General features: G+C 46.6%; 1 protein-coding gene across 1 annotated transcript in view; it reads right to left on the bottom strand.

Annotated features, from left to right (window-relative positions):
- Positions 1–25528, bottom strand: part of GAP43 (growth associated protein 43) — a 79830-nt gene extending 54302 nt beyond the window's left edge. Inside the window, exon 1 of the mRNA XM_037909194.2 lies at positions 25206–25528. Within this exon, the coding sequence (XP_037765122.1) occupies positions 25206–25235 (30 nt within the window). The 5' untranslated portion in view covers positions 25236–25528. The remainder of the gene's footprint in view (positions 1–25205) is intronic.
- Positions 25529–26666: the final 1138 nt, after the last annotated feature.

The raw sequence follows: 26666 nt of genomic DNA, 5'->3' as shown, positions 1-26666 counted from the left end.
AAGCACCAGTAACAGTGAATATTACTAACAGTGAACAATTTGCAAGGAACCCATAGCCTGACATCTGTCTGCATAAACAATTTGCTGAATACTTATGAATAATGAAAGCAAACAGGAAAAAGGGCTAAATTCACCAAGTACCACTTGATCAGTTCCAGTGCGAGCAAGGAATGTGTTCACAAACTTTTTTAGCATTCTTTCAAACAAGTACCTTCCTCAATGGTTTTGGACATTGACTAACCATAACTGGTATCTATGAAGAGTTAAAGCAAACCTGGAGAAAAAACCTGTTGATATCTTAAGTTAAGTAATAATTTGATCCCTGTAGAATTAATATGAGCATTCATTTATTTTTTGTGTTGGTTACAGAAGCCATTGTCGATTTGAAGGCACAAGGAAAATGTAACAACCCTCTGCACTGCTCTGCCCTCTTCCAACTGAGATTCTCAAAGTACTTTACAGACATAAATCAGTTGCTTATAACTTTACCCAACTTCAAGTGTTCAGGCTGAAGTTTTCCATCCCAGGTGTCCGGCTCAAGACTGAATGCATTTGGAAAATTTTCAGCCAAAAGTGTTGGGCTGTTTCTGAGAATGAAGTTAAGGGAAAAGATGTTGCCCAGCTTAAAAAAAATCCGGTGACCTTTTGAGAAGCTCTAGTGCCTCCATGCTTTGGAGAAGGGATTTGAGATTTGGTGGGAGGAAGTGGCCTTTGTGGCAAGGATGTGCCTTTTGCAGCTCCTGTGAAAATCTGTCCAAATGTGGTCAGATTATAAGCTGCTGAAAAACCACAGTTCACACATGTTCATGCACATCTCATTAGAGAACTGTTAGAACTTTGTAGCTAAATTCCCCAGATTCCTTCTGCACTGGGCATGCTGGACCCAGCCCAGGGATACAAGAACTTCCCCTGCAACTGCAGATCTGGGCTGTTGCAGGCAAAGGCAGATTATGGTTTTGTGGAGCCCTAGGCCAGGACAAGTGGGGGGGGGGCTCCCGCCCCTTCTGCCTGCAGTTGCCACCCCACTCCCCGCACTTCTGCCAGGAAAAGAGGTTGGGGCACAGGTGCTTGCCCCACTCTGCCTGCCCAGCACTCCTGCTGGGGAACAGGGTCAGGGTGTGGGGGCCTGCCCTGCTCCCCCCACCCAGCCCCCCAATTGGCCAGGTCCCTGGGCACAGACCCCATTGGTCCAGTGACTAATCCACCACTGGTTGTGGGCTGGGCTGGTGTCGGGCATTGGAACGGAGAACAGGGCACCTGTTTCTCCTGTGGTGCCTCTCCAGCATGGAGGAGAAAGCTTCTTGATTCAATTGCAGAGGGGACTAGAGCCTGGAGGTGGAACAGAGGGAGCAGATTCGGACAAGGAGCATGTCAGTGAGCCTGGGACTGGAGGCAGGTAGAGGCAGGAGGGAGGGGGAAACAGGAACTGGGGTAGGGGGAAACTGGAACTGTCTGGGCAAGGAGACTGGGAACAGTGAGGCAAAGAGAAGGTGGTGATGGGAGAGGGGAAACAGATCTGATGAGAACACAGGATGCAGGGAGAGAAGTTGGACTGGCTGGACAAAGAAACTGGAACAAAGTTCCTGGCATGGGGGAGGTGCTGAAATTGGATAAGAAGCTAAGAGAGGGAGACTGGGATTTGGAACCAGTGGGGATAGTGAGCGGGGTGTCTATGTGTGGCAGGGGGGCGGAGGGGGTTGACTGGAGGCCAGCGGGTGAGAAAGAGATTGGGTGAGGAGCCATCAGGGAGGGGAACTGGAATTGGCTTGGCAAGTAGACTGGGACTGTGAGTGTGGGGGAGACCAGGACATGCTGGGAAAGACTGGGAATGGAAAGAGATGCCTATGGAGTGTAGACTGGCTAGGTGAGAAGAACTGGACTGGAATAAAGAGCCAGGGGTGGGGAAGAGACAGGACTGGGGCAGATTGGAGGGGATGGAAAAGAAGGGGTCAAGCTTGTGAATACAGGAAGAAGAATCTGCCCAACAGAACACACTCCCCACCAGAGCCTCGAATAGAATCCAGATTCCTGAGTCTCTCTATTGCTCTGCTGTCGGCAAATATCCGTGAAACTCACTGGCAAAGTAGGTGTATTGTTGCTGGTCTCCATAGAGGATGACAACATACTACTGCTATCAGTTATGCTATTAGCTCAAGTGGCAGATTGGGGTTGGCTTTTAGAGCTTGTCTATATGAATTAATTCGTGGCAAGCTAGAGTGTGAATCTAGCCTGCCACTCACTAACTGTCCACATAGACTCTGCTCACATGGACTAACAGTTTCTTAGTGTGCTTTAATCTACTCTCACTTCAAAGGGAGGTGGATCAAAGCACACGGCGGAACTGTTAGGGCATCCACATGGAGAGTTAGTGCTTGGCAGGCTAGTGAGGGGGTAGATTTTCATCCCAGTTTGCCACAAACTACGTGTTCACGTAGACAGTCTTAAAGGTTCCAACCCTGCTGATGACCCACGTGGGAAAATATGATGCCACATGATGGAATTTGGGATTTTTTTCTGTTTTTTTTTTAATACCTAGAAAATTACACACACACAAAAACTAGGTTAAATGAACTTTATTACAGCTGCAAAGTGAAGCACTCAGAACTTAGGAAATGCCAGAGTTAAGGTTGCCTGTGTGACTTTAATTTGGGTCCCTCGTGCATATGGATTATGCTCAGAGCTGTGGAGAGAATGGAAATTCCATCTTGTGCAGGACTTTGAAGTTTGGTTTTGACTCGATTAGGAACTAACCCTGAACATTTCAAAATTCTCCATGAAAGAAAATTCCAATATTATATATATATATATATGTGTGTGTGTGTATATATATATATACATATATATATATATGTGTGTGTTTGTGTATATATATATATAGTTTGGATCAACCAAAATGTTTTGTTTTCACAACCTCAAAACATTACATTTTGTTTTTGTCTGTATTATAGTACATAATACTTAAAAAAAATCAAAATGAAAAGTTGTTTTGAAATGAAAAATTAAAATGTTGGAATTCAGAAAATGTCAGAATAGGATGGAACTGCATTTTCTGACAGAAAACTCTTTCGTCGAAGTTTTTTCAACCAGCTCTAATTATGATACAGTCTTTAATTACATGACGACATGCTATTTTGTCCACAGACCCCTGCCTCATTAAATGCTCAGAACAGATGTGCTCTGGGAATGAATCAGGTTTGTAGGAGGCTGGTGTCTGGTCTGGTGTGGGGAGAAGTGCAGCCACAACCTCAGTAAGTGGTTCTAGAGGAGCTGGACGAGGGGCTGCAGCCTGGTGCACTCTACACATTCGTCTCACTGCAGAAAGGGCAGGTGTCAATGGACTCTGCAAACCATGCCAGATATATGGCCATGCTCATGGCTCCATGCGGAGACACCAGCTAATAGCCCTGGGTCGTGGAACCAGAGTGGAGTACAGACTGGCCCACTGGAGCTCCCCACCCTCCAGAGGTGGCAACAGGACCCACCGCTTGGTATCAGATTGGGACACAAGGACAAGGAAGTGGATGATGTGAAGCATGAACTTGTGCAGACATTGTTGGGGTGTGGTTTGGAGCAGACGGCTGAATGTCATGCAGCTGGCTCAGGTGGCGTGTTGAGGGTGGGTGGGGAGGCTCGTGGGGCAGGGGTCCAATGATGAGTTCTGAAGGGCCAGGGTTGAGGGGTGGAAATAGAAGAGCTGCCGGTCACATCAGAGCTCTCAGAGGTGGCACAGGAAGGCATGTGCCAGCACACTCCATGATGCTGGAAGGTGTGTACTATTTGTAGTACTAAAACAGGCGGGTCTAGGCCTGCGTCCAGAACTAAAGGCCCACCCCTTCAATGAAGGGGGAGGAGCCATTAAGCCAGGCTACAACTGATTACTGGGAACAACAACTGGGAGCAGAAGTGAGGACAAAGGTTAATAATGAGGGATCCAGAGGGTGACACTGAGCAGAGAGCCTCTGACAGTACCCACTGTTCATCAAAGGCATTGCGGGAGCCAGTGGACACTACCCCGAGGAACTCTGCCCAAAGGCGTGATCAGATAAGGGACCAGAGATAGGCTGCACAGTCACAGAGGACCTCCCACCTACCTTCCCCATCTTAGTATGATAGCCAGTGCCAGAAGGAGGCTGATGAGGAGGTCTTGAGATTTTGTGGGGCCATGGATGGTGTGTGCAAATATGAGGAGGTGCAGGAGAAGTGCAGCCAAAACTTCAGTAGGAAGTTCTGGAGGAGCCAGAAGAGGGGCTGCAACTTGACATACCCTACATAGATGTGCACCAGAGTCTCCCTCTTGCTGCAGAAGGGACAGGTGTTGGGGGAGTTTGGCCAGCACACGGCAATGCTGATGGCCCCATGGAGGAGCTGCCAACTAATAACCACGGTGGGTTGTGGGACCAGTGTGGAATATAAACTGGCCCACTGCAATTCCTCTCCTTCTTTAGGTGAGATCCCACCACTTGATGTCAGGGCAGGACACGAGGACAAGAAAGTGGATGGTGTGAAGCACGAGCGCATATAGATGTTCTCTGGGAGTGGTTTGGAGGTGGTGTTTTAGGGGCGGCTAGCGATGCTTGTAGGGAAGGGGCCGATGACGAGTTCCAGAGGGATGGGGTGAGAGGTGGGCAGGGAGCACTCTCCCGCAGGAGCTGGTCAAAGAAAGAAAACAAAGCAGGAAGCAAGGCTGCCCTCATGTCATGGAGCACACAACTGCGGATGGGCGAGTTGGACGACCCCATTCACTGGCCAAGCACTGCCAGGTTCACCTAGTTCCTCTGATTGTAGTCCAGGAAGTCTCCGATTCTGGTGGTACCAGCAAGGACCAACCTCCGGCGCACCAAGGGGGACTCCACCACAAGTACATGGTGAAGGGGGTTGTGTGGCTGGGGTTCTGATAGGAGATCCTCCCCCTAGGTGGCCACTACAGACCTGGTCACTGAGACAAGTTTCCAGGTCCTGATGAGGTCCTCGTAAAAGACCAGAAGCTCAGAGAGGTCTCAGGGGAGGCCTCTTAGGTGGAAATAAAACAGCTGCCAGCTGTATTAGAGCCCTTGGAAATGGTGGAGAAAGGTGTGCACTAGCACACTCCATGCTGGACTATATTGGAAGGTATTGAATGAGGCAAGGGATTGCAGGAAGAGAAATGGTGCTTTCATGATTAAGGCAGTTGAATGTTGCCCTGGAGAAATGAATTCTATCCCTGCCTCTGTGGCAGAGTTCCTAAGTCATGCTGGGCAAGTCATCTAAACCAAACTTTTCTTAGGTGGTCACTAATTGTGTGTTCCTCATTTTCTGGGTGCCTGACTTAAGACCATGGAGTCTGATTTGCAGAAGTCCTGAGCGCCCACAGCTGCAACTGAAGTCTATGGGAGTTGTGCTCTGAAGTGCTATAAAACAATAAGTATTCAGGTCCTAGGCATCTCAAATTGGACACTCAAAATTCGTGGATACTTTTGACCTTAATCTCTCTGTGCTTCAATTTCCCATTTGTAAAATTGGAATAATACACCCATGCTGCAGGTCAGGAGCGAGGGGCATTGGCAGAGGTTTGAGGGAGGGCAGGTGGAACGCTGAACAGCACCTGCCTGTACTTCATATAACTAAATCTAATACTAATTTTACTTCCATTATTTCCAAATTTATCTCCTGTTTCAAAACAAAATGCCTTAAAAATCTTGCCTCTCTTAACCATTCAGTTGTGATCAGTTTCTCCTAGCCATTTCTGTCCTGCTCAAAGGTCCCAGAAACTAATTCTCAAAGAGCAGTCTGTTTGTATGGCACCTCTGTTTGGTACTCAGTGCATTCCAGGATGGAAGGTGCTCTTGGCTGTGCCTGAAACCAGGAAGCGCTTGGAGCCAAGTACCTAGAAGACGGTCTACAGTCTGGTGGTTCAGTGGCCATGCTTGTACTCTGAATGCAGGCTGAGGTGCAGGGACTTATGTGCAAGACTTTGGAGACTAGGGGACTAGACCTGGGAGGGAAAGTGTCAAAGAGTGAGTCTCCCTGTCAGTAGAGACAGGTTCGAACCATAGCACAGAGCACAGAAAGAGCAGCAAGGTAAACCCTAGTAGGAGACACAGCACATAGTAGTTGGCATCAAGGAAAGACTGAGAGTGTACCAAGAAGGCCCTCCAGGGTTTGGAGTGGACGCATAGCTGCACTGCCATGCTACTAGTGCCTAAGGGCTACTGTAGCCTCTATGGTCAGTGTCCTCCCCATTAATGGGGAAAACAGCCAGTGGATCCATGTAATTGTGGATTGCCTAATGCCACTCTTCTTCCAGCCTATCTCTGTGCTCCCCACAAATCGTCCTCTACACTGAGGCACAGTAAACCCTCCTGTGGTGTGCACAGGAGCGGGTTTGCCCCAAACAGCCTACTTCAGACTCGCTTTGTAACTGGGCCCCCACATCCTAAAATGGCAGGCTCCCTGTTTCTATATTTAAACAGCACAGCAGAAGAAACTTTCCCTCCAAAATTGGCAGTAGATCTTCTCTTTGGGCCACCTACACCCCAGCCTTTGGCTCTAATAAACATGTTACCGTACCAGTTAAGTTTATTAAGTTTGGGGCAGCACAGAGGTCTGTGGGCAAAACTGTTGAGTTGGAGTTGGGAGGTGGCCATCTGCTCAGAATCCATGCTGCAGTCCCCGGGCCTGACCCAGCCTGTCCAACTTCAGCCCTTGATAATATTTAATCTTCTGGAAAAATACTTTTCTCTCTGCTTCTCAGACTGCTGCTGGTCCAAGACCTCTTCATTTTGTGATCTGATACTAGAACAGTATTCTTAAGATTCCCTGAGCAGTCCACTTCCAATATAAAACCATAGTAACGGGATACTCTGTTATAATCTCAAATATGGGTTTCCCAGGGTGGATCACACTTAGTGATTGAAAGAGCTTGTGAGACTTTATACCCAACTTGACAGCATTTTACTGTTTGTAAGTATTGCGGTATCTAACGTAATAATTTTTGAATGCTGCATCCAATACATTTCAAACTTCCAGGGAATGTTCTATGCATCAAGGAACAGATCACTGATTTGGGAAAAATTGGAAAACCAGGGGGGGGGGAGGGAGGGGAAATGGGGAGCAGATGGAGCCCCGGCCATCTGATTAGCACAGCCACATCTTCAAACACCTCTGCAGTGGTCTATAGATCAAACAAGTGTTTGGACCCACTAATGCCTTCCAGCATAGCAACACTGTGATGCGTTGGGTCACAGAAACCCCATTGTGAACTGCCACCTGATGTGCTGAGACTCCTCTGAACCCGTTTCCCTGGGAGCTTGGGACTTCAGTACCCTGTCTTTTTGAGCCAGACATGCTAGCCTGCAGCAAACACAGACCCAGGTCTGAATCGCATCCCCCAAAAGCTGCAGGCTTAACTGAAAACAACTTAAGAAATGCTCCTGTGTCCAGCACCCAGATATCCAGTTCCCAATGGTGTCCAAGCCCCAAATAAATCCGTTTTACTCTGTATAAAGCTTATACAGGGTAAACTCATAAATTGTTTGCCCTCTATAACACTGATAGAGAGATATGCACAGCTGTTGCTCCTCAGGACTTAATTACTTAATCTGGGTCAATTAATAAGCAAAAAGTGATTTTATTAAATATAAAAAGTAGGGTTTAAGTGGTTCCAAGTAATAACAGACAGAACAAAATAAGTTGCCAAGCAAAATAAAACAAAAACATGCAAGTCTAAGCCTAATACTTTAAGAAACTGATTACAGATAAATCTCACCCTCAGAGATGTTCCAATAACCTCCTTTTACAAACTAGACTCCTTTCTAGTCTGGGCCCAATCCTTTCCCCTGGTACAGTCCTTGTTCCAACTCAGGTGGTAGCTAGGGGATTTCTCATGACTCCAGCCCCCTTTGTTCTTGTTCCACCCCCTTTGGCACAAGGCGGGAACCTTTTGTCTCTTTGGGTCCCCACCCCTCCTTCTAAATGGAAAAGCACCAGGTTTAAGATGGATTCCAGTATCAGGTGACATGGTCACATGTCCTGGGAGACCCCAAGCCTTCATTCTTCCCAGCCTGACTCACAGGAAGGCTTGCAAGTAAACAGAGCCATCTACAGCCATTGTCCTGGTTATTGGGAGTGATCAAGATTCCAAGCCACCATTAATGGCCCACACTTTGCATAATTACAATAGGACCTCAAAGTTATATTTCATATTTCTAGTTTCAGATAAAGAATGATACACTTATACAAATAGGATGACCACACTCACTAGATTATAAGCTTTGTAATGATACCTTACAAGACACCTTTTGCATGAAGCATATTCCAGTTACATTATATTCACACTCATTAGCATATTTTCATAAAGTCATATAGAGTGCAATGTCACAAACACCCCATCTCAACTCTGCTCATCCTCCTAATAGTTTAAGATGTGGACACCCTGAATGATTTATCATTCAGAGAGAAAGAAGAATAATAGTGAGGGGATGGTGAAAAGGGGGTCTTCACACAGCCCCTGGAACATGGGGGAGAATAGGGGACAGGAGAATGGGACACACAGAATCCCTGGTGTGGGTGGGGAAAGTTGGGGGACCCTGGTATTGGGTGAGGGGGAAATGGGCATACAGATCTTCTAGCATGGGGGAAAAGAGGGGGAATGGGTGTCAGACAGAGCCCCTGGCATGGGAGGGGAAGGGGAAGTGGGGGTAAGGGGTAAGGTAGGTTCATATACAGACCCTGCAATGCGGGAAGATTGGGAAACCTGGTGGGGGGTGGGGAAAGGAGGAAATAGGGGTATATACAGAGCCCCTATCATGGGTCGAAGAGTGGGAGGAAGGGAATGGGAGAAGGGAAGCCACACAGAGCCCCTGTCAAGGAGCAGGAATTTGGGAACTGGGGAAATGGGAGACAAGGCACATAGAACCCCTGGAGAGGGGAGAGTGGGGGACCCTGGAATGGTGGAACACAGAGCTCCTGAAAAGGAAAGGAATGGAGGGCATGGAGGGAAGTGGGAATGGATTGCACACGGAGCCACTGGTATGGGGGAGAGAAGGAGGGGCCTAGGTATGGGAGGAGGAGGGAATGGGGGGCACAGCCGATACCAAGCACAGACTATCGGGAGAATGTGGAGGGCTGCAATAAGTATCAGTCTACACACACTATGAAGTGTGTCTGACCCCCTAGTTATAACAGTATCTAACATTTTCTCTAAGTAGCTCAGAGTGAACTACAGCCACTCTAAGAAAACAAGTCCAGATGGCTTCTGCTGAACGTTTTGGGAAACACGGCGGTAAGCTCCATCAGTGAGTCAGAAGCACTAGCATGTGACTTCAATTGTGTGACTTCAGCCATGTGACTAATCTCATCATTGACCAACACTGACATTTTTGAAGAGAAGTCCAGGCCACCACCAGAACCACGGCAGCAGATGCCAAACACAGCAGAGACTGGACTTGGCACACTGTATTCACACTGTACAGAGACTGCAGCTGGGGCGGTTTGGATTCTGACCCAGTCTGTTGCCAGCCAAAGTGACTGCTATCGATAAAAGGAGTGTTTGCACTGAGCATCATTTTGGTGTGATTCCTGCCTCCTCAAAGGCAGTAGGAGGAGTCTCCAAGCCAAACCAAGACATGGGGGGATGGGGTGTGGAGCCTGGAACCTATTACTAGCCAGGGGAGTGCAAACTTGACGCACAATTTCAACCCACTGTAATGGGAGCTCTGCAAAATAGGAGCTAGGATACACTTGTAAGGGGTATAAACCCTCATTCATGGCACAAGACAACCATTAAGTGTATAAACCTAGGAAGAAACTTCCCCTATGAGATTCCATCATGGTCCATTATGGGGTAGTACACGTTCTTCTGTGGATGACACCCAGCTCTACGCCACCTTTACATCAAACCATCTCACGGCTTTCTGAATACCTGGCTGAAATCAGCATATACATGGTAAGCAGCCTGCTCTTCTGGTAGGCAGTGGGAAGTGCTTCAAAGAACATGTCTTCTCATCCCCCACTACTGAGGGTGTCTGGCTTCAGACAGTTAAGTTGGTTTGAAGCCTTTTGTGCTCCTCAGTGTTACTGGATGGCCAAATAGTTGTGGTGGTAAAGAAACATGTGACTGGCCAGAAAACTGTGCCCCATCTTATGAGCCACAATACTGGCATACATGACCTCCACAATTGATTACTGCAACTTATTTTAGCTAAGAAGGAAGCAACACATTCTGGAAAAACTCTAGTTGGTACAAAACACAACATCCAGTCACCTCAGCAACATGAGTCACTGTGAAAATACCACCGTGGTGCTCTCCTCTCGGCCATGGCTTCCCCTTGAGTCCTATTGGAGGTCTCTGACCTCAGATCCTCCCATGGAACGGACCCATGTCACTGAGAGATTGCCTCTCCCTTGGCTGTGTTCCCAGGCAATCATAAAACTGTCAGCCAAAAATGGCAGGCTCCTGCGCGGAGGACACAAAGCTTATACAGGACCCAGATTGTGGAATGCACTCCCCTTACAGCAAGAATGGCCAGGGATTTCTCCACTCTCTCATTTCTCCACCATAGCCCTCCCTCTGTAAGCTCTTCAGATGAACGCTCTCACACACAAATGCCACCCACGCATCAGCACACACAAATAGAAAACAGGCAAACAAATAAAAACAAACAAAAACAGCCTTTACACTAATCAAACTATTTCTTCTATGGGCTTGGAGGATGGAAAAAGGCTGTTATTGTCATTTCTATTTTAATTCTTGCGAGGCCCTCAGACACGAATGTGATGGGGGCCAGATATAAAGGCAGGGAGAGTGTCCTTAGGCAAGTAATTCCACAACTTTCTGTGCCTCTGTTTCCTCATCTGAAAGGAGGATAATACTAGTGACCTACGCCACAGGAGCGTTATGAGACTTGGCCAATTTCAGTTAAAGTCAGTGGAAGCTTTGCCAGCAATTTCCATGTCAGGGCTCTGCCTCAGTCTGAATGATTCTGGACAATTTCAGCCAAAACAGTTCAGACATTTTCGAGAACAAGGCTAGGGGGAAAACATTATTTTATAGCGTGAACAAAATTCTGGTGATCAATTCTGGTGACCCTTTCTTTGGAAAGCACTAATGCCTCCATGCTTTGGAGGAGATACTTGCAATTTGGCAGGCAGGTGGCCTTGCTGTCAAGAACGTGCCTTTTGCCTTCCCTGTGACAAACTGCCCAAATTGGGCCAACTTACGAGCCTTTGAAAAATAGCAATTCACACATACTCAGCTGAGACTTCCTTAACCCTAGCTAAAATCTTTGAAGATTCTGCCATCACCGAGCATGTTTGAGAATCTCCCAGCTCCTAGTACTGCCCAGTCTGCACATGTGCCATCCCCACAGAGCAGGTGAGCATACAGCTCCACCACCAAACAGCTCCTACATGTGACCAGATTGCTCATGCACCATCCCCACCAAGTGACAGGGCATGCTCCAAGCCAGAGCTACCAGAATGGGGGGACTCAGGACGACTTCCCCTGTAATGATTGCTCCCAGGTGCTCCAGGCCAGAGTAAGACTGGACACTAGAATTGAGAGCAGGGGGCCTGTCTATTCTCTTGTCTCAATGACACCCCGCATTGCTGACACCCAGGCAGCATGGAGCAGAAAGCCATCTGATTCAAATGCGTAGGGGGAAAGAGCCAGACCTAGGGCATTGCAGGGCCAATAGATTGCTACAAGGAGTCTGGGAGGCAAAGACTAGGGCTGGAGGTTGGCAAGAGGCGAGACTGGGACTGGGTGGGCAGGGAGACTAGGTCGGGGAGCTGGGGATGGAAATGGCACAGGGAGACAGTTAGCCAGTGGGTCAGGAGGAAGGGGGATCTGAGTGGGGAGACAGGGAATGGCAGGGTAAGGAGGAGACTGGGACTGGGAGCCAGTGGGGCAGGGAGAAGAAGGTGTGGGAAGGGGAGACAGATCTGACACGAAGTTGGAGGATCAGGGGAGAACTGTGACTGGCTGGGCAAAGAAACTGGGATAAGTAGTTGGGGGAAGGCAAGGACAGTGAGACAGAATGAGAAACCCAGGTAGAGAGATGGGATGGGAAACATGGGTGTGGACGGTGACTGGAGACCAGAGGGTGGAAGAGAGAGAAAGAGACAGATCAGGGAGTGGAGGAGGGAGCTAGGACTTGCTGGGCAAGGGTACTGGGGATGAGTAGCCAGGAGTAGGGGGAGAACTGGATATGCTGTCCAGGAGACTGGGAGTAGGAGTGTGGGGGAGACTGGGAACGGGACAGGCTGAGACAGGGAGTCAGACAGAAACAAGGATCAGAAGCCTGAGTAGTGGAGACTAGCAATGACTAACATGGGCAGCGGGTATAATAGTCCAGGGGAGGCTAAGCCTCCCCTAATCCAGGCCGTAGTCCTGTCTATGCTCTGCCCTGGGGCCCCGCCGTCACTCCCCCTCTTCCCTGAAGTCAGCAGGGGCTCAGCTCGGGCCAGCAGCCTGGCCAGCTTTGAGCTCAAGCTGGCCAGTGGCTGGGGATGGTTCAGGCCAGCCCGTGGCTCAGGTCGGTTCTCTGGCTGGCCAGCAGACCGGGACAGTTCGGTCAGACCTCCTCCGGCCGTGGAGGCGGAAGGGCTCAAGGCTCCAGAGGGCGAGGGGGAAAGGGGCAGGGTAGGGGTGGGGCCTCAGGCAGAAAGGGGCTGGGGAGCTAGCCTCCCCAAAGGGGGGAGGTTCACCCGCCGCCCATGGTAGGAGAGGAGAATGGAACTGTGAGAAGGAGCTAGTGGTGGAATAGATATAGAACTGGGAAAGGGACAGGGCAGAAGGGGTCAAACTTGGGGAGAATAGGAAAAAGCGTCTGTGCCTACTAGAATGAGTTTCCCTCCAGAGTCTGAAATTGAACCCCAAATCCCCGAGTCTCACTATTCCTCTACTGTCAGCAAATATCTGTGAAACCCACTTTGAAATTGTCTCATCCCCCTCTAGTGCTGGTCCTACTACTGCTCTCAGTTTCTCCATTGTCTCAAGTGGCAGACGTTTGTGTGGCGAACCTAAAGATTCCAGCCATGTTGATGAGGCGTGTGTGTGTCAATATGATGACACATGATGGAATTTTTCTGTTTGCTTCATTGAAAACTTAGGAAATTATGCACAAAAAGCTATGCTAAAAAGAGCATTAAAGTTGCAAAGTCAAGCACTCAAAAGTTAGGAAATACCAGAATTAAGGTATTCCGTGTAACCTTAATTTGGACCCTTTGTGCAAATGCCACCCTGGAGAATTGGATGCTATCCCTGCCTCAAGTTGGGCACCCAGAAAATAAGGAACACACAGTTAGTGGCCAGCTGTGAAAATTTGGTTAAATATTTGCCCTAGAGTATTGACTGTATGGTAGAGACAGGCATAGGCATATTGACTGTATGGTAGAGACAGGCATAGAATCCAGTTCTCCAGGGCAGTGTTCAACTGCATTAACCATGAGACCATTCTTTTCCTTCCTGCAGTCCCCTTCCTTATTCATTACACACCTTCTAATTTCTTCAACAAATGAGGCAGGGGTCCTACAGACAACAGCCTCCTCTGCTACACAACTCTGACTCATTCCGGAGGGCAGTCCATCCTTAACACAGTATTTTGTATGTAATTTCCCCACAGTAAATAAATAAACAATTAAGTAATTAATTAAATATTAAAAACCCAGACTAAACAGAAATTCCATTACGTGGAACCCTATTGAATCTCAATGGGTCATCAGCAGGGTGACCTGATCTGGTAGCAGTAATAGGCTCTTATCCTCTGTGTGGAACTACCATCATGGAGGAATGAGACACACAATTTCTCAATGGGTTTCACAACTATTTGAAGGCAGAAGAAGAAAGCTGGGACTCAAGAATTCTGGGTTCAAATGCAAGTTGAGGAAGGGAATGTGCAGACAGACAGTTTTGCTTCTGGCCCTCCTGCCTGTCCTCTTTTCTGCATGTTTTTATCTCCACCCTTCCCCCACCCCAGCCTGTCACCTGCTGTCCCTGATCCACCTGCTCTTAGTCTTCTCTGTTCCTTTCCCACCAGGCTGCATCCCTAGCTTGCCCATGTCTCTTTCCCCTCAGAGCTTCCCTTGCTTGCCCTGGCTTCCTCCTCTGCATTCCAGTTAGGCTGTATCCTCCTTCTCTTCCATGCTGCTAGGCCACCAGCAGAGGGAGCACTGAAAGCACAGGAGAGACAGTGATCTTGCCCTTGATCTCAGTTACAGTGCCAAAGCAGCTCCTGGCAGCCAGCAGGGGGAGCAATTGCTGGGAAAGCCCTGCAGGCCTGGACTTGGAAAAATGTGCATTGTAGAGGATATATTTGTAGATTTTAGCAGCCAGCCTCTAACAACCCTCTACTAAGCATGTGCAAACTGCACGTTTCAGAGCCTTGTGACTTGATCAAATGAGAGCATACTGTCATAGGGAGAGTAGAAGAAAATTCTTGAGACTCAGTGTGACACACCAGGAAAAAATGTCAAATCCCCATTACAAAGCACAAAGGAGCTAGAACTTCTCAAAGAAATGGTCTAATAACTTTTTAACATGGGCAAAAGAACACATTGTCCTCTAATCTTGTTCTCAGAAACAGCTGAACATTTTTTACTGAAATTTTCAACAACAACAACAAAAAAAATTTCAGCCTGAGGCAGACACCCAGCATGGAAATTTTCTGCCCCAACACATAAACTTTGGCAAAATTATAAAGCATTTGTAAACAAGATCTTATAATCGAAAGTGTTAATCAACCTTAACTATAGTCAGCGCTGCTAGCCCCACCTAGGATGTTCAGTAAAGGTCGCCATCTAGGCCAGGATTTTGGAATTACTGAGGAAGAAACATCTCTCTAGGTTTTACACAGGAACCAGAGCATGAGAGAGGACACTCCCAGCCACATGAGCGTGTATCCAGTGAAGCAGCTGCCTCTTTACTTTTATACTGTGTCTTAGTATGTTTAGTTTAAGGTTCCCAGAAACTGCTGAGGCACAATGTGAGGTGTTATAATGGGCAAAACGACTAATGAGCCAAAGGGATTAAGAATCTCAGGTCACTTCCAAGAGGGGCACAAAACTCCAATGGGAATTTCTGAATGAGTATTACAAATAACAACCTGAGCAAGTATCAGCCAGGTCGAGGAAGCTCCCAGGCTGGTAAATCCCATATAATAATCCACCACCATGATGATCAAAAGGAAATCTCCGTATGCAGTTCCACGTATCTGCCCCAACAAACACCCCTATCTGGAAGACAGGCTTTTGGTCGCTAGAGAGAGGTTAACTACAGAGAACTGAAGCTTCAAAGCTTCTGGAACCAAAAATGTAATGAATTTGAGACAACAAATCATCAAGGATGAAATTCAGCCAATGGAGGATGATCCGCATGAGGCCCTTCGTGACAGAACTATTGTGGGTTAAGATAAACAGGAACAAGACATTCTTGTTCTGGAATAAAAGTGTCCACACATGGAGATATTCAGGAATAGCTCCATGTGTAGAAAAGCCCTGAGGCCTGATTCTGCCCCCATTGAAGTTAATGGCCCAACTCTTATAGATTGCAAGGGCTTCCTCACTCGATCGTAAGATCTTATTGGCAGGTACTCTGCTAGGATTTTCAAAGGAGCCTAAGGGAGTTAGGAGCCCAATTCACATTCAATTTAGACTCCCTTAAGTCCCTTCAAAGAGCTCAATCCCTGTAAAGCAACAGGCACATGTATGGAGTAATAAATAAAGTAAATAAAATAATAAAATAATAATAAATACTACTACTACTAATAATAATAAATTGAAGCCTGAATTTTTTTAGGCAGAACTTCCAAAAAGTTAGTTTGACTTGTTTTTGCACCACCTCTGCACTTCTGGGTTCTGACCAGACAGGAAGCCCTGAGTTACCATGTTACAGGCTCCTTTCACAAGGTTTCCAGCTAGGCCTCCAGTCTAAAGCACAAGAAATCGTATAAGAAAGTGCATTCTCTTTGTGATAACCAGCCCAGTTTTAGAGAGCCATGTGGTTCAGGAAGATCTAGAGACTATGTCTACACTTTTTGAGGGGGGTTCTCTGATCCAAAACTCCTTGAATCTTTTTGGGCTCAACTGTTGCTAACATATAATTATCTTCCTTTCTTCATCTGCATACTGTGGTTCAATGGCACAGAAATAGGGAGATCCTTTTTGCCATGTATCTAGTTCTAACACATAAAATGGAATTTCCTCTCTTATTTATCCAGATTCAACCTTTGATGGCAGCCTTTTGGGCACAGTGCATGTTCTGCTTATTCCCTCAGGATTATCTTTAACTTTTCACCTCTTCTTTTGTTCTGGAGGGCAGTTTTTCCTAGCCACTCTTTCTTTTATGTTCTTTCAGTTAATTGGGGATCATTTTCTTCCAGTTGTTAATCTGGCTGCCCCATGGCTATAAAGGGATGCTCTTTTATCAGACCCTATGGTTCTGGTTGGGCCGGTTGCTTCTTCATTTAGAACTTGTTATAGGTTTGTTATGGTGCCTTGAAAGGACTTGCCTCCACCAAACATCATCCTCTGCTGTGGACATCTGTTCTTAGAGTCTCAAGCTGGTATGTAGCCTTGGGGTTCTTCTGGACTCCCCACTGCCAATGCCTACACAGATAGCTATGGCTGTACAAAACAGCCTCTTCCACCTTTGGCTGACCTAGAAATTGCCCCTTCCCATCAGATTCCAACTTGGCTACTGTGACCCATGCATTTGTAACCTATGGCTTGAGCACTGCAGTGCAATGAAATAGGAAGGAAAATGCTGACCCTGAAAAAGCTCCAGTTGGTTCAGAATGCAGAGGGCCATCTACTGAACAAAACAAGTTGCCAAGAGCACTTCATTCCAGTGCTCCACTCTGCACTGTCTCCTTATTGAATACAAAGGCATGTTCAGTGTTACAGTACTGACAATCTAGAATGGAGAACAGAACCCTTCACCTGTTAACAGCTCCTTCCATATTCAAAGCCCTGCCCTGGACTGGTCTGAGCTACCTATGTCAGCACCTCTCAATCTGTGAATGTGATCTCCCATAAGAGCCAGGTTTATCAGGGACAAAGGAATAGTCAGTCTCACCAGTGAAACTAACGAGAGCAGAAAAACAGAGCTTTCTCGGCAGCTGACCACAACTGTGGAACTCACTTCCGCAAGAGATCAAAGTAACCACTAATCAGATGGCCACCGGAGCAAAATGCAAAGCTCATTTCTTTAGGCCCCACTTTCCAGCAATAAAATAATAAAAGGAAAATGACAAAAATGCATCATTCAAAAAGAATTTACTCCTTAAGAGGGAGTTGGGAGAATGGAAGAGCAAGTGAGAAGAACAGAGATCCTGGGCCTAATTCTCTGCTGTCAGATCAGAATGGTAATGTTTCATGCCCAATTGCACTGATGTAAATGACTGCAGGTGGTGCAGGGCAATGGACAATGAGCCCCTCCCCTCCCTCGCCGCCGTATTTATAGCATTGAGAATTTGTAACATGCCTGGAGCATGCAATAAATGGATTAGATTTAATCAGACAGAGTGAGGGATAGATGCTTATTGATAAGGACCTTGTTAAGTAGTTGAATAAAAGAAATTCTAAATAATTCTGGAGACAACTGATTACTAATGATAGGCCCAAACCACAAAGTACAGGGGATCTTGATCCTAGAGTTTTGGTTTAAACCTATTATGGAGGAGTAAGAATAAAGCCAGCTGCAGAGTTTGGGTCTAGATCCAATAACCCCCCAAATTCAAGGGGTATTCAGAGCAGGGGCAGGGTTGACTCAGTACCTGTTAATTCTATTAATTACCAGAGTTGTGCCTCTAGAGAAAGGCAGCTCTTATAGGGAGGACGGTTCAATATTGTGAGACTTGTCGGCTTTCTATAAATAGAGATGTACAGCGATTATCACTGGAATTAATTCAAGGAAATTCAGAAGTAGATGAGTAATGAATGGGGCTGACATTTATTGGTTATAATTTGAAAGGAGATAAGTATCTCCTCGCTTCCCTTTCTAGGAATCTAGCCCAATGAACCCTAGACGGGGAGGATAGTCTCAAGAGAACCCCTCTCAGGCCAACAAGAGAGTAAGTGAGCTCTCTGCAACCACCACAGTGAGATGAGTAGTGGAGGTGGCCCCAGCAGATTTGGCAGGAAAATGAGGGGAGAGCGCTTGTTATTGCTCTGCATCACACCCTCTGGCCTGCCATAGGGGACTGCTTCAGAATATTTGTCCTCCCCTCTCCGCCCCCAGCACAGGGATAATGCTAGTGGGAGCCTGCAGATATTGTCCATACCAGCATCAGGGATATACTGGGGGGAAACTGCAGTTACTACCCCTCTATCATCATGGGAAACTGTTGAGACCATTGTGGGGTTGGAGAGGCTATCACCCTGCCTGGCAGCAGGAATATACAGACGTGGAGGTGTAACTCACATAGCGTGGCACTCTGTCCCCCTTGAGAGGTAACTGTTTCCAATTGCTTCTATAGGCACCCTCGCAAAGAGGCACCCTGAGGCCTGTAAAAGCAACTGGAAACAAGGCGGAGGAGCTATCTGAGCTGCCTTTCTCCAGGCTGCTGCTGTAAAGTGGAGGACGAGAGGAAATAGAAGTTGCCATCAGTGACCACAGCTGTCCTTAGGAGAGGAATGTCCCAGGGAATACTGGAGAAGGGAAGCAGAATAGAGGAATACTAGGCATGGGCAAGAGAGAGGACCACATGACAGGGAAGTATGTGCAAGAGAGCAGGGGGAGAGCAGGGAGCAGAGCAGATGGAAAGAGGAGATGAAATGAAGAACAGAAGGAGACAGTGTGATTTAACTTCATTTAAAAAGGACAAATTCCTTGGTGCACTACGAGAAGCTAAAAATACATCACTACTTTCTTAATGTTGTTTTTCCATGCAAGCAATTGCTGTAGGTTGCTACATGGCTGTTGCATGATCACAGATGGGAAGGGAGGTGGTTGGTGTGACAGCAAATGGAAGGAAAATCTGCATGATGCCAATGCTCTCTTAAGGTGTGGCCCACACTAAGAACAAGTCTGATAAACCTTGAATTAAGAGGGCAATAGATGGGTTGTGTCAGGCAACCCACGCAGGTGATAAATATTTTAGGGCTCCACAAACGATCTAGAATGGAGAACAGAACCCTTCACCTGTTAACAGCTCCTTCCATTTCAGGGTCTCAAAACACTTCACAAATGTTAACTAATTTAGTCTCCAAAGCCTTCTCTGAGGTAGGAAAGCATTATCCTTGTCTCTCAGAGAGATACTGACAGGCAAACAGCCTGCCCCTGGCTCAAGTCAAACAGCAGGGCTGAGAATTGAACCCAGTTCTCTTGATGCCTATTTCTGTACATTAACCACTGAGCTCTGTGGTTATCAGCATGAGCCCACAGGAGTCCTGAGAGTGCACATAATCTCCCACGATGTTCAGGAGGACTCCTGGGGTAAAACATGAAATGAATATGGATGGGTTTCAGGATCAGAGTTTAGACGATAGCTGGTGAAGGGGGTTGGATGTTGGGTTCAATTAAATTTAATCCCACAATATGCCTCAGTTTCCAAATCCTTCTTCACTGTACTCCAATAAAACCCCACTCCATTCTGACACAGCGCCCTCCACAGGCCTTCCCTACTGTGGCTTCAGAACAATGGATCCAGTTGCCAGACTCAGCAGGTCAGGAATCCTCTATGCTGAGTCGTGGGCTACAGCTGCTGCATTAGAATATGCACACTGGGACTTCACTGCTCAGAGGTGCCCAAGTGTGCACGGTCTGACAAATATCCCCTGGGGAGGATACTTAACCTCACAGAAAAGGGAAGAACCAGGCAACGCACTCCCAGGTATCCCTGAGCACGGAGTAAACAAGCTCTAATGCAGAGGTGGCAGCCGCAGTAGCCTGGACCTATGACCAGATCCATCACCCATTCTGAAATCCAGGTAAGGTAGAGATAAAGCCCAGAGGGATGCAAGGGAAGCCAGAGGTATGTAAAGTGCAGGGATTCACTGGGAGGAGGGGACAGTGGTAGAGTTAAAGAGGGATACAGTGTGGAGGAAAGCATGAACTAAGTGACTGCTAGTCAAGTTATGCAGACCCAGCCAGCAAGGAGCAGGCTGCGGCCTCAGGTTACATATACTCTCTAAGTTTGGGACCAGAGTAATCATCAGTTTATACACCATTTCAGCATGGGGAAGGCAGAGTCCTCAGGCACTGAATGCAGACATGCCAAACCCGTGGAAAAAAACGCAGAAATTGGGCTTGTTTTTGGCTTAATTGGCCTGTGAGTTGCTTGTTGGCTAGTTTTTGGCTTGTAGCTTGTTGCTTGTTTGGCTTATAGCTTGTTGCTTCTTTTTTTGATCGGGTCCCAGCAAGCAGGGGCAAAGGGGGGCAAGCAGGGGGAAGGGGAGAGAGAGTCAGGGGTGCACAGCAGGCCCACCCCAGTCCCAGACAGCACGCTGGGGGAATCTAGTCACATACAGTGTTGAGGTTCTTAGGGACTGGCTTGTTTTGGCCTTGTTTTGAAATGGGATTAGCTTGATTTTTGGCTTCTTGTGAAAGTCGGGGTGCTTATTTACCGCGTAAAAGTTGGTAACTGTGTCTGCATGGCCTCTTAGCTTGGCCCTTAGGTAATGAAAGAATCAGGCAGCATGGGGCTGGCAGAGCCCTCAGGTTACAAACAACCTCACAATATAGGGTAGGCAGCGCCTACCGGTTATACACACCCTTGCAATATGGGACAGTCGGAGCCTACAGGTTGCAGCTGTGGCCGGCTGGGAGACCCCTCTGCATGGGGTATCTCGGGGTGATGTTGCGGCAGGGCTGGGGGAAAGATAGAATGGTTGATATGCCTCCATAGTTTGACTATTTCCAGGTCCTGGAATGGCCCCATGGATCCATGGACAGCTGTGCAATTAGAGGAGTCCTGAGGTTACTCTAATAAGATGGTATAAAACCACATTTAACCTTGGGTCCTCTTCTGAGCACAGCTCAGCCAAAACCGCCATATTTTACACTGTCTGTTCCGCAGACCCTGGCTTAGAAAGGACTCTGGTTGCACACGTGCACTCAGTGTAAGCCAGAGGCAGCCATGCGGGTGTAACCTACACACACTACGCCCTGTCAGGGTGATGCAGATGTTGCCCTCAGGTTAGTCACATCTTCTCATCATAGGAGATGTGGGAGGCCTCTGGTTATATAGCCTGCCTCGGTGTGGGACAGGCACCACCATCGGGTTCTGAGGCTGAAGGAGCTCACAAATGATTCCGACCCTTTCAGCATGAGGCTGAAAGAGCCCTCTGTTGTATACACCCTCTCAGTTTGAGGGACCAGGAGTCTTCAGGCTGAACACACCCTCTCAACCTCAGACAAGGAGGTGACATGGCTCCTCTAGACCTCTGTGAATATGGGGGATGACTGAATGCTATTTGCTCTGTTACGGCCTCTATGCACCTGTGAGTGGTGTCAGGAAACTTAGATTGGCAGGTAGACTGGTGTCCCTCTCACAAAGCATTATGGCTGTATTTTCCCCTCTGGAAGCACTGCCGGCAATTAATTCCCCAAGGTAGCTCACATGTGCCATCCACAGTGGTTACGTGACGTGATTTAGGAGAAATCAATTTCTCTCACAGTAAGGCAGCAGAGGATGAGGTGGGGAAGAGTGGGACGGGTATTTCTGTGGAGACTTTAATTTCAGAAGAAATCCCCGCAGACACTATCCAAGGAAGGAAAATAGGAGCCATAAGAACTTTAAGCAATGAACCTCACATGCAAAAATCAGTTACCAAAAGAAACAAGAGCCAGATCCTCAGCTGGTATAAATCAACATCTCTCCTTTGAAGTCAGTGGCTCTACAACAATTGACATCAACTGACAGCCTGGCTCAGAAGCTTTTCTAAGAAGGAAAAATACTTCTCTCTTTCTGTGCTAGCATTTAAAGGTACGAACACGCCTTGCAAGTTTTGCAGCATCTGCATCATGCGGCATAATTAAGTTATTCTAAATGAGGTCTGAGACATTTTAATATCCTGAAGCAATAAAATCTCAGGTTGATGTTCATTCCTCCCTCTCTCTCTCTCTCTCTTTTTCCCTCTCCCTCTTCACCTCTGTGGCTCCCAGTGTGAGCAGACACCAACCTGGTTGGCTGTAATTGCTGGAACAGTCCCCTAACGCTTGCTTCCTCTCCAATTGCATTAAACTGCATCTTTATAGATACAGCCCTGTTTATTCATGCTGCTCATGTGGAAGAGGAAAGAAATGCAGACTGTCTCTGCCTCCTCCTCCTCCTCCTCCTGCCTTTCATTTCATGGGTGTGGCAGGGTTCAAACCTTTGCAGTCTCTCACAGGCACAAGTGTGATGAACAGAGGATAGTACTGGAGGGAAAGCCATAAAACATGGCTGGCGATGAATGAAAATCATTTCACCCACAAGTGGGAAACCGGCTTGTGAGTTATCATTTAATCATTCATGCAATCTAGTACTGAGCACTTGCCCCGATAATGTCCACCCATTCTAGTGTAGGTATATGGAATGCTCTCCTATTTATCTATCTATCCATCCATGCTAGGCTATCAAGAGATACAGTAGATAGCACAGTATATTTCCAAATAGTTAGTATTAAATAAACTTTAGAGCAAATTTCAAAGGTTCTTCAACCCAGTCTCTCATTTTGCATCTGTTTAGCTCCAGATTTTATGGGTATAAATTTGCAGGTGCAATCAGTTGGTACAGATGATAGAATTTAGACATGTAGGTCTCTCATTTGCAGGTGCAGTCAGTCAGCTACTTAGTTCTTTTCCACTGTCATCTCCACCCACAAATATATATGTATATGTGCGCACACTTTCTCTAGAGGTGTGTGTATATACACCCCCACCCCTGTAATTATATATATGTGAATTTAAAGAGATTTCTCTGAATCTGTATTTGTAATTTCAGCACTTGGCTCTTTTTCAATCAGAAAGGCAGGCTGACGGGAGCTTCCCCAGAAAAATGCCCTGAAAGAGGAAAGCTGTCTTTATTTTGGAAGGAAGCTCCTGTTTCCTTATGAAGAACCTGATCTGATTTCTTTCCATTTGCGATAGGTTGGGGCAGGGAGAGAAGAAAGCAGGCTGAAAACCCAGGTCTTTTTTCCCCATCCAAATTAAAGCTTCTTTTGGATGATTATTATCAGCTCTGCTTTCCAAAGTTTTACACAGTAGTCACTGTAGCAATTTTTTGTGTGTGAATATGTATGAATGCATGTGTGGGTGTAGGAGTATGAATGGGTGTGTCTGGCTGTGTGTGGAGGTGTGTGGTTGTATTGGGGCTGGAAGGGTTGGATGTGTGTGTGTGTGAATGTATGGGGGGATGAAGGGGTGTGTCTGGGTGGGTGACTGAATTTGGAGGGGTGTATATGCATGACCTAGTAATCTGTGTATCATACATTTATAAATATGCCGTAATAATAAAAAGATTTAAAGAATGAGTAAAATTGGGTATTAACCATTTGTGCTAAAACCCAGCCTATTAAAGTATGGTGAAAATACCCCCTGTGGCTCTTCCCAGCTTATTGCCTCCAAAAAAACCCCCAGAGACTGCTATTTTATTTTAAAATTTGCTGTGCCTCTCCACCCACTGCTCTGTCATTCTGCCTCTCCGTCTGCCTTCCTCCTCCTCTCTTTTCATCCCACATTGGCCGACTAAACGTGCTCTGCTGGCTGGTTGCAACGTGTCCCTCCTCCCACCCTTCTCCAGGTTTTAGTGACTGTATCATTAATTGCAGAGCATCTGAAATCTGCATAGGGAAAAATATATAACGCTGGGTCTTTTTCTATCCCATTTACCTGCCGCTTCCAATTATTCTACAATACGACTCCTTGGCTTGGGAGCACACACATTGAGGCACAGAAATTCACCTTAATCTTGATTGTAACTAAATACAGTATTCTACAGTAATTGTCCAAATCTCTACAGCTTCCAGCAGTGGGTTGGGCAATTACTGTAGAGTATTGCAGTAATAGACACTGTAAGGTATATATAATGGAGGTGCCAGTAGCAGCTCTGTAGTTATAAGACTGAGACAAGATTTACAAGACAAGCAGGAATCCCTCCTCTTTGTTATTATCCCTACAGAGAAAGTTGTCATAATACCTTTGAAATGAACCAAGGGCCAAATCCTGCCCTGACTACTTTGGTGCAAATCTGGAGTGATTCCAACTGAAGTCAAAGGAGTTAAACTGAGGTAACTGAGAGCAGATTTTGGCTTTCAAGTGAACAGTTTGAAATGGAAGGGGTGTGGGGGGGGGGGGAGAATGAGCTAGCCAGCTTTTTTATTTCATTATTATTTTTGGCTTGTCATGTTTTATTGTTGAAAATTCGCTGTCTCCTCGCCCCTCTTGCCACTTCCATCAAGGAAAGTCATGTGGTACCAGTAGAGAGAATGAACTGGTTTCCAACAGGTTCATACCGTTCGTCTCTCTCATCCCATCGGAGCTCAGAGCTAATAGAGGCGTGGTCCTCTGTCTCTTTACCAGCTGGTGCACAGTTGTCTAACTGGTCGTACTATGAAAGGGATTGCAAAGAGGGCTGGGTTTCCCCCCCTGACTTCATGGCCAATTACTTTTGCTATTAATTAATTGTACTTGATATTATTAAAACCAAAAAAAAAAAAGGAAAGAAAGAAATTACCAGTTTATTTTTGTTCACACTATTTTAACTAAATGCACCTGTCCCCCTTGCCATCTCAAAAGCACATGCACAGACACATTAAAGCAGCTTTCATCTCTCAGAGCAAAGAGCAACAGAGAGCTGGCATCCTGATCCTGGATCACGGTTCACTGAGTATCTTTTTATTTATTTATTTTTGTGGCAAAAGATGAAGAATTGCTTCCCCCATCTTTGAGGTAGAGCCACCTCTCATCGCATTTCCCTCCTCCCCCTTCCACATCCACACCCTCAGGATCAGAGACAGAAAACCCTATGCAATGCATCTGCCCACAGTTAAAAAAAAAAAGGGAGGGGGATCCTTGTTTCTCCCCAAACATGAAGATAGGCCACCCTCTCCCCATATCACCAGCACTAGAAAGACAGTCACCAGGAAGGGTGTGAAAAGAGCCTTCAATTGCAAGATGCTAAAGAACTGCACAGAAGACATCTGCTTAGAAGCAGTTAAAAATTCCTCCCCCCCCCCATACACATACACACACATCCAACAGCCTGCAAATTTCTCCACAGAAAGAAGTATAAAATTTTCAGCTCTACCTGTTTTGTTCTTCTCATACAGCACAGCATGATTGTATTGTCCCCTTCCTTCCTTCTTCTTCTTTCCTTCTCCTCTCTCCTTTTTCCTCCTCTCTCTCTTATCTCTCCCCCCCACCCTCTCCACTCCCTCCCTCCCTCTCTCTCTCTCTCTCTCTCTCTCACACACACACACACCAGGGCAGTTAGCTGCAACTGTAAGGTCCACAGCTATTGCTCATCACACATGCACACGCTGGCTGTCTCTCCCTCTCCCTCTCCCCCTCCCTCCCTCTCTCTCTCTCTCTCTCTCTCTCTGTATCTTTCCCAGAATTGTTCACTAGCTCTCAATGACTAGTCACCTCCCCACCCCACCCCCCACTACAATCCAGGCAGCCACCCCCTCCCAGTCCCCTGCCAGCCTCATGAATATTTAAACATCTCCAATCTGGACCCAATTACCCAACGACTTTCCCACTGTACTGAGACTAGCAGGAAAGGGAACATTATAGATTGTTGAGGGGGTGGGGTGAGGTGTGTCTGTGGGGGCTTGGGAACGGGAAGTGGGTGAGGGCTTACATTTTTCTGCCACTCTTTTTCCGCATTCACACTGGAGTAGTTAAAGCAGAGAGCACAGGGCCCCAGCCAAGAGAGGATTTGTGTGTTAAGACAGCTACTGGGGTTATTTCCATGGCATTTCATGCACAGGTGACATGCTGTAGGTGTGAGCTGTGGTAGGTGGGGAATAACAATATATGTATGAATGTTTGTGGATCTTTTCCTTTCCCCCTCACATGCACAGTCACAAACAGATATGCACATACACACGTGGGCAGATATGCACATATACCTACACACATGCCCCAGATGGAAATGCCCTATAGAATGTAATGGAACATAACTTTTCTACAGGTTTCTATGGAATTTAATAGAAACTTATATTCCTGCCATAGAGTTATTATAAGGTGGTTTTAGAAGCAACCTATAGAACGGATGTTGTTCTCTATTGTCTTTCTCTATTTATTTTTTAAATAATTTCTGTAGAATCCCATTGATTTTTTTCTTTATTAATTTCTATAAAACTTGCCATAAGGGACACAGGCACACTCACACACCCACAAACACTAACATACACACACATGCGCCCAAATACACACGTATCAGATGCTATAACGTTGTGCTTTCTCAGAATTTATAGCAGAGTGACTATGTCTGACAATATGGAAAAGAGAATCTAGGCAATGCATGGATTTCAGCCAAAATATGACAGTGATGAACACCCTAGAAAGGAAAAGGTAGATATAATCTATCTAACAAAATTAGGATTAAGCCTCCTTTATTTACTAAGAGCCAGATTCTGATCTCTGTTACACCAGTATAAATCAGGGAGTAACATCACTGAAGTCTACTTCTGAGCTATTACATTGATCTAATTCTGATTTATGGTAAACCAGCCTAAGAGCGGAATGTAGCCCCAAGCCAAGT

This window comes from Chelonia mydas, chromosome 1 (assembly GCF_015237465.2).
Source record: "Chelonia mydas isolate rCheMyd1 chromosome 1, rCheMyd1.pri.v2, whole genome shotgun sequence".
In the NCBI taxonomy this organism is placed as follows: Eukaryota; Metazoa; Chordata; order Testudines; family Cheloniidae; genus Chelonia; species Chelonia mydas.
The sequence above is the reverse complement of the archived record's forward strand: the minus strand, read 5'-3'. Positions and strand labels throughout refer to the sequence as shown.